At 45.0% G+C, this 8,691-nt stretch overlaps 1 protein-coding gene across 1 annotated transcript; it reads left to right on the forward strand.

Moving 5' to 3' along the window:
• Nucleotides 1-1,960: 1,960 nt before the first annotated feature.
• Nucleotides 1,961-6,191, forward strand: LOC133912410 (protein ETHYLENE-INSENSITIVE 3-like 1a). Its single transcript, XM_062355114.1, has 2 exons — nucleotides 1,961-2,180; nucleotides 3,956-6,191. Exon 2 carries the CDS (start codon nucleotides 4,042-4,044, stop codon nucleotides 5,947-5,949), a length of 1,908 nt encoding a protein of 635 aa, XP_062211098.1. The 5' UTR covers nucleotides 1,961-2,180; nucleotides 3,956-4,041; the 3' UTR covers nucleotides 5,950-6,191.
• The last annotated feature ends 2,500 nt before the right edge of the window (nucleotides 6,192-8,691 follow it).

The following is an 8,691-nucleotide window of genomic DNA, read 5'->3' on the forward strand; positions in this document are numbered from 1 at the left end:
AAGAGCGGGGAACAAACCCATCACCCTTAGGTACTCGTTGCCTGCGGGTATACCTGTTTACCCTCCATAGCAGCAACGACGTTCCGTCGGCAAGGATAGTGCAGTGAGGCTCGATTAAGGTATAGAGAAAGGGGAGGTGATTCAACGGGGAGAGGGTGGTGGGGCTCTTGGACGGAGGGGGCATATCGAAGAGGGGTGACGGATGGACGATGGGTGGCGGGGCTCTCTGGCGGAGGATGTAGGAGGGGTGATGGCAAGCCTCTCGAGCGACAGATGAGTGAAGGGATGGTGGATGGCGAGTCTCTCGGGGCGGAGGGGTGGAAGATGTAGGAGGGGTGGTGGCGAGCCTCTCGAGTGGCAGTCGAGCGGAGGAGTGGCGGACGGTGGGGATCTCAGGCCGGAGGGGCGGTGGGTGGATGGGCGGGGCGGAGGGCGGTGGATGAAGGAGGGACAACGAGCTGGACTGCCGGATGGGTGGTAGAGCTCTCGGGCTCAGGGTGTCGGTGGGGGCACTCAGTCCTGAGGGGTGGCGGCGGGGTTGAATTCGGGATTGAGGTGGTGGCGGATGGGTTTGGTTGGGGAATGGAATGGACAGAGGAGGGACAATGGGGTTGAATTAGGACTGGCCCACATGTCATACATATATATATATATATATATGGGTAACCGCGTGCCATGGGTATGGATAATCATTACCAATACCCGTATACATATCGGGTAGCAATTTGTGCCCACAAACGTACCCGCAAGCACTAAATAAGGAACAAACTCCGTCCTATTATAGTATTTACTCATGGATAAATATATAATCGGGTTTAATTGCTATCCCTAGTCATGGGCCTCAGCAATAATAATTGCCACACTATTTGTTGCATGGCCCTCGCACTAACAACACATGACAGAGGCGAAAAGAAACAGTACGCGACAGAGGCGACGCCACAAGGCCCGACTATATTCGGCTGCTGTATTTGGCACCTCATGTGCCGAATACAGTAGGTTTTCAACATGTGCCGAATACAATATTCGGCACATAAGGTGTCGAAAGCACCTGGGCCATAATTTTTTGGTGTACGGTGTACTGATAACCCATATTCGATGAATAAGGTGTCGAAAGCACATACTACATTAGCAAATTTAATACCATGTTATCTTTTTTTTAAATACAATTCGGTATGTTATCTGTTTTTTTTATTTTTACTCAAACTTGACTGTACACATTACTACAATAAGTTTTTCTAGCGAAAATGGTCGACTGGCAGCTAGAAAGATGCGTGAACAACCAGGCACATTCTATTTGCATCGCTCCCGCACTGCTAATCATGTATAGACAAAAGAAAAAGAGGTAACGGTGTACATAATCCTAAGTTACAATCGTCTTCCAAACGCTACATTCAAATCGGTAAGATAGTTTGTTTACATCGGCACACTGTTTCTCAGCAAGGTTAGGACACGTTAAAGCCATATAGAATACCTACTGCACAGAAAATCCACGTCTCCCTTCCTTAATCGCAGGGAGGCAGAGTCATATGAAGCCGAAGCAATCGAGAGCCCATTCATTTCAAAAATAAAGACAATCGAGAGCCCATGGGAGGGCAAAAAGGTAACTTCCCATTCCCCAGCAGCCTCTGTTCTCCTTCGTTAGCGCCTTTGTCCGCAGCCCTACGTGCTCTCCGACCCTCAGCAGGACGCCACCGGCTGGGCCCCGCATCACAAGCAGACGCCACCGGCCAACCAAAGCTCCATTTTAACTGCAGCTTGGACTTTTTACCTCGTGCGACGCAGCACCCGAGCGGCGGCGCGCGGTAAAAACGTTATCGCGCGAGTGATCAAGGAGGATATTAGCGAGATTATTTTTACTGCCGTGCAGCGTTGCAGGCTTGCAGTGGCAGTTCGTGAGTGGAGGGAGATTATATTAGTTTAAGATTTAAGAGGATGATTATAAAAGAAGGCTGTCAGTGTTGTGGCCGAGCACCACCCACGCCCACTCGCCTATCACTTTGCCTTGGCCTCCCCTGGTTCTTATCTCCACTCGTGCCCCCCCCCCCCCGCCCCTCCTCGCCCCTTCTTTTTCCTCCCTCTCGCTCCTCTCCCCCCTTCTATTTCTTCTCCATCTCCCAGGTCATGGCAAAGCAGCTGGAGCAGCAGCAGAAAAAATAGCAAGTGGCAGAGATAACGGAGAGGTGAGTTCTTGCTTACCCGGCCTCCTTTTCCGTTTCTGTTCTTGTGCGCCTATGCTTCGTACGGCTGGCCTTTCTTCTTTGTTGCTCCTTTTTTTCTCTACTTTTGATATTGTTCTGTGTTGTTGGGAGGGTAGTGGGCTGATTTCTGACAGGCTTTGATTTTGTATCGGTGAGATCCTTATTCTTCAGATTTTTTAGGATCCTGTAGTTTCTCGCGGTGGTCAATTCCTGTTTGAGTTCTTTCTTGATCCTTCCTTTTGTTTTTGTGATGTCTTGTCGTACTGCATAGGATTGTTCCTGTCAAGGGTGTGCTAAATCCATGGTAGAGTTCCAAGGTTGCAGCCTTGGATGTTGTGTTTTAGTGCCATCCAAAAACTGAGTCTCTTCTTTGTCTGTTTTTTTTTTTCGTTTTAGTTTTGTTGTGGATCTCAATGCTTATTAGTTATTCCTAGTCAAAGGATGTAAGGTTGTGGTTGAGCTTGCTCTAGGAAATGTATAGCAGTTGGGTATGGTGGAAACATTTTGTTTTGGATCAGGAAAAAGAAATATTTATGCTTCATCTTTGGAGATGGAAAATTTCATCATTTTTTCCATTTTGAGATTAATTTAATCCATCTTTGTCTCTTGTTTTCGTGTTTTTTAGATTACTATAATTCGTTTTGTTAAGCACATGGGTACGTGTTCTTGTTTCCAACTGTCCATACCTGCTTGGTTTGGTAAAAACAAATGAATCATAAAAAATGATTTTCTTTTCTGAAAAGCCTTTCTCCCTGCTTTTTTAATCTTTCTTTGTTTCCCCTTGTGATTGATCGGAGCTTTCTTCTTCATACGTTTCAACATGCTTTATGAAAAGGGAAAAAAGATGAAAACTTTACATGCTTGTTCATAGGAACCGCCATAGAAGCAGTAATTTTCTGGCTGACCTTTGTACGGGTATATGTTCTCATGCTTGAATTCCTCGCTTACTGCTCTTCCATTAGTATGTTATGATGACGCATCTTTTCCTTCATGCTGCGCAATCTGTTTATGTCAAAACAGTAACGATAATCCAATCTTAGGTGCCTGTTAGTTAAGAGCTCCTCTTCTTTCTTAGTTGTATCAAGATTAGCAACATGGTTATGGGGGAAGTGTCTATGTATGGTTTGATCATATCAAGGCCTTGTTTTGGTTCACCGAAACATGCTTGGTCCCTAACAAAGGCCTCCCGGCTGTTGCTTCAATAGGCAAGCTTGCTTTTTTTGCCACATCATTGTCTCCTAGCTGTGTAGATCTGTGGTGTCGAGGCAACAGGCCCTCTATTAAATGGCACTTATTTGCTAATCGTGTAATTACCAAATTAAGATGCCACAATAAGCTTCAATCACCACTTAATTACTACCTCTGTTCTCTTTTATTTTTTGATATCTAGATATCGATATGGTCTTTAATAAGCACGTTTGATTATTACTTTTGGTAACGATCTCTTAGATGATGTTAAAATATTTTTTTTATAAATTCATTATTATTATTTTTATATGTTAAATCTTAATAATTTTATGTATATTAGTGGCCAAAGTTTTCTAAAATTTGATTATATGTATTTTAGGACGGTATCTAGTTTAGAACGGATTTTAGAACGGAGGGAGTAACTTTTTAACACGTAAAATCGTGTTGCACATGTTACCCACTTAAGGGGTAACACTTATTGCGTCCGCGCTTAATTACTGATAGTAACACTGTGATCTCTTAAACGATTAGCAATTAACGTGTTCATCTTGGTTGTTGCTTCTGTGCAGGTGAATACTACAAGTAGCAATACAAGAAGTCCATCTACCTGTGGCTGCGAGTGAGTTGCTTTGGTGTTGTGTTTGCTGAGGTCGCGATGATGGGAGGTGGGCTGATGATGGAACAGGGCATGGTGTTCCCCGGCGTCCACAACTTCGTGGATCTCCTGCAGCAGAGCGGCGACAAGAACCTTGGCTTCGGGCAGCTGATGCCGCAGACGTCCTCCGGCGACCAGTGCGTCACGGGCGAGGGCGACCTCGTGGACCCGCCGCCGGAGAGCTTCCCGGACGCCGGGGAGGATGACAGCGACGACGATGTCGAGGACATCGAGGAGCTGGAGCGCCGCATGTGGCGCGACCGCATGAAGCTGAAGCGGCTCAGGGAGCTGCAGCAGAGCCGCGCCAAGGACCAGGCGGCCGGCGGGGGCGACGGGTCGTCGAAGCCAAGGCAGTCGCAGGAGCAGGCGCGGCGCAAGAAGATGTCGCGCGCGCAGGATGGCATCCTCAAGTACATGCTCAAGATGATGGAGGTGTGCCGCGCGCAGGGGTTCGTGTACGGGATCATCCCAGAGAAGGGCAAGCCGGTGAGCGGCGCCTCCGACAACCTCCGCGCCTGGTGGAAGGAGAAGGTGCGCTTCGACCGCAACGGTCCGGCCGCCATCGCCAAGTACCTGGCCGACAACGCCGTCCCGGGCTCGGAGAGCGAGCTCGCCTCCGGCACCGCCAGCCCCCACTCGCTGCAGGAGCTGCAGGACACCACGCTCGGCTCGCTGCTCTCGGCGCTCATGCAGCACTGCGACCCTCCGCAGCGGCGCTATCCCCTCGAGAAGGGCGTGCCGCCGCCGTGGTGGCCCACCGGCGAGGAGGAATGGTGGCCGGAGCTCGGCATCCCCAAGGACCAGGGTCCGCCCCCGTACAAGAAACCTCATGACCTCAAGAAGGCCTGGAAGGTCAGCGTGCTCACCGCCGTCATCAAGCACATGTCACCGGACATTGAGAAGATCCGCCGGCTTGTCCGCCAGTCCAAGTGCCTCCAGGACAAGATGACCGCCAAGGAGATCGCCACCTGGCTGGCGGTCATCAAGCAGGAAGAGGAGATGTACCTGAAGCTGCACCCAGGCACCCGCCCGCCGATGCCTTCCGGCGGCATCGCCAGCGCCATATCGTTCAACGCCAGCTCAAGCGAGTATGATGTCGACATCGTTGACGACTGCAAGGGCGACGAGGCTGGGAACCAGAAGACGGGCATCCCTGACCCAACCGCGTTCAACCTTGGCACGGCTATCCTGAGTGACAAGTTCCTCATGCCGACGCCGATGAAGGAGGAAACTGCTGACGTCGAGTTCATTCAGAAGAGGAACGCCCCTGCCGCAGCCGAGCCAGAGCTGATGCTGAACAACCGAGTGTACACCTGCAACAACGTCCAGTGCCCGCACAGCAACTATGGGTACGGGTTCCTTGACCGGAACGCGCGCAACAGCCACCAGTACGCCTGCAAGTACAACGATCCTCTCCCGCAGAGCTCTGAGAAGAAGCTGCCACCGCCACAAGTCTTCCCGGCCACTTTCAACCAACCTAACCAGGCGCTGAACAACCTGGATTTCAGCCTGCCCATGGACGGCCAGAGGTCCATCACCGAGCTGATGAACATGTATGACAACAACTTCATGACGAACAAGAACATGAGCAGCGACAGTGTCACCATCATGGAGAGGCCTGATGGGCTACCCCAGAGGATTCAGATGGATGATAATTTCTTTGGACAGGGCAATGGTGTGTTTGATGATGTGAATATGATGCAGCAGCAGCAGCAGGCCCCGGTGCAGCAGCAGCAGCAGCAGCAGCAGTTCTTTGACATCGGCGAAGACACGGCGTTTGGGAGCCAGATGGGTGATATCACCGGTGCGTCGGAGTTCAGGTTTGGTTCTGGTTTCAACGTGTCTAGCGCCGTCGAGTATCCTGGTGCGGCGCAGCAGAAGAACAACGGGACCAATTGGTACTACTGAAGAATAAACTTGTAAGGCCGAAAAACTGTTATAAGCCTTGAATTTCTCCATGGTGCTCCTTCACTTCCGTTGGGGGAGTCCCTCGCCTCCTAAGAAGTTTTCAAGTCTATAGGTCTTTGTCATATAGGTTTTGCCGTAGCTGCAACGAAGCTGGAACCTGGAACTGGTTTATACATGTATGTCCGTCCAGCCAGTAAACCTCTTATGGAAACTTAATGTTATTCCTAGTTTAATGCTGTTCATATGTCTGGTTGTGAAATTGCTTGTGCTTGTTAGTATGTGATGCTGTACCTTTTATTTGGTGAGTGTATCAAGTGTTTCCTGTGTAACTCTGCTGGAGATCTCCACTCTTGTTCCTGCTGAGGTGCTTCGTTACTGCTGCTCTTCAACATAACAATATGACATGAAGTATTGTGTTAAGATATTTCGCTCCGATTCTGGGCATTCATGTTTGATTGTTGCGGTATCTTTCGCTCTTCTTTGTGGGTTTCAATTTGGGATAATTTTTCCAACCTAACATGTGCAAAATTTTCCTGGTCCTGTGTCTGGCATGCCTTGAAATTTTGTCAAGATGGTACATAGACGGATTCTTTTGTTTCTGTCATATTAGGCAGAAAATTTCTCGGATTCCACTAAGCTTGATGTTGATATTCCAAATGTTGCCAGTCCATTAAATCTTTACCCTCGACTCCTTGGACCAGAGTAAGAACTTGCACAGCAAAAATACGTCATGTTCTGTTGCTTCAATTACCCTTTGTCAAAGATTTGTAGTGTCTTCCACATCAAAATGCTTAGAAAGTATGCTTTGATATTCTTGCTTTTCCTAAAGCCGAGTCAATGCGAAGTGGCAACCTAAGAAAAGTTAGGGCGTCCAAACTGTTTGAAGCGTTTTGATGCTCATCGAGAACGACTACACCTTTTCTTTAGAAAGAAAGGAAAAAAAAGGGAAATATGTAGGATGGTCCTTTCTTTGACTGCAAGAGCCCTCTCTCCTCCTCCTTGGCTCTTCATTGCCTGCTGTCATCGTCCATGATCCATCTTATCCGCTTGTGAAGCTAGTGTGACCTGTGAGCCTTCCTCACATGCTTACTGGGGCGCCCCCTATTATATCATGGAGGAGATGGAGATAGGGATCAGGATGGGGACAGCTCGCTGAACAGCAATCGCTGCTTTACGTGTCGACCGATTCAAGCGTTTGGGGTCGGCTGCTGTGCCGTTTGTTCAGATCTTGGTCGGAATTCCATGAGAATTCTAGAGAAACCATTCTGTTTATTGCGAAAATTCTGCGTCCCAAATAAACCTCGAAACAGTATGATCAAGCCTTGGACGGCTAGTGTTGATGTGCTATCAAGTTCTTCATGTCTTATATTTCTCATAACTGTTCATTCTTATCCTTAGTTTTATTTTATTTTATTCAACTAGCAAGGTGCCCCCAAGTTAATAGCGTGGTAGTCTTGATGTAATATTTTATTATAATAGTTTTTGATTAAAAATTAGTCTCTTAAGTTTTTACGAGGCTAGTATCATTTAGTTACCAAACATATAAAATTAGAGGTAGAAACAAAAATTATGTTAGTAGAAAATAAAATTATTTATGCTTTAAACTTATATCCAAATCGTATGCACGTATTGGTTCAATTAGTATATATTTTGATCAATTATTAAAATTGTGCGTGAGGAGTAGCTAGCTCAATCAAAATCAAAATAGATTTGCCATGCCTGTTGCCTGCTTGATGTGACGACCATTAATTACACAATACTTCTTAATTTATTATCTTAGTAATAATTTTGATTTTTTATTTTTATTATGAATTCTAGCTATTGATTAATTATATTTTATATAGACTCTTTATTTAGGTATTTGATTTTTATAATAATTTGATTTTTTTATAAGAATATATTTGATATTGATCCTTATTGTTTCTATTTTAACCATAATTTTAATTATTTATTTTATTTGGACTATGTGTTTAGATATTTTGCTTTCCAACCCGTATGAAAATAGAACTGCTAATTTTTCATAATTTTTAATTCTACATTTAGTTATTTATTAATCGTATTTGATATAGACTCTTTGTTTTTGAATTTAGCTATTTCTTAATCGATTTGATATAAGTTTTTTGATTTAATCGAGACCGTTATATATTCATAATAATGAGTGGTCTAAATTTTTTTACTGATTAACATGGTAATTTTATGATCTTAAGAGTGAACGTGGTGACTCATTTTTCTTCTCAAATAATAATATAACTAGCATGATGGTTCATGCTAATAGCGTGGATAGCCTCGCTGTAATATTTTATCACGATAATCTTTCATAAAAATTAGTCCTTTTATTACTTATTTTATTTGGACTATTTATTTAGATATTTTGCTTTGCAAATCGTATGGAAATTGAACTACTAATTTTTCATAAGTTTTAAATCTGAATTTAGGTATTTATTAATCGTAATTGATATGAACTCTTTGGTTTCTAAATTTAGTTATTTATTAATCGTATTTGATATAGACTCTTTGATTTAATCTAGATTGTTAGATGTTCGTAACAATGTGTGGTCTAGATCTTTTCTTTTTTCCAATTAATATGACAATTTTATGATCTTAAAAGTGAATGTGGTGATTTATTTTTCTTATCAAATAATAATATAATAGATAAATCAGCTTTTGGACATGTTGCCCAAAGCTTCTTCCTTGGAATCATATTCATTTATGAAGGAGTCCTGGGATATTTTGCCGTGAAAC

The sequence above is a fragment of the Phragmites australis genome, chromosome 3 (genome assembly GCF_958298935.1).
Source record: "Phragmites australis chromosome 3, lpPhrAust1.1, whole genome shotgun sequence".
Taxonomy (NCBI): domain Eukaryota; kingdom Viridiplantae; phylum Streptophyta; class Magnoliopsida; order Poales; family Poaceae; genus Phragmites; species Phragmites australis.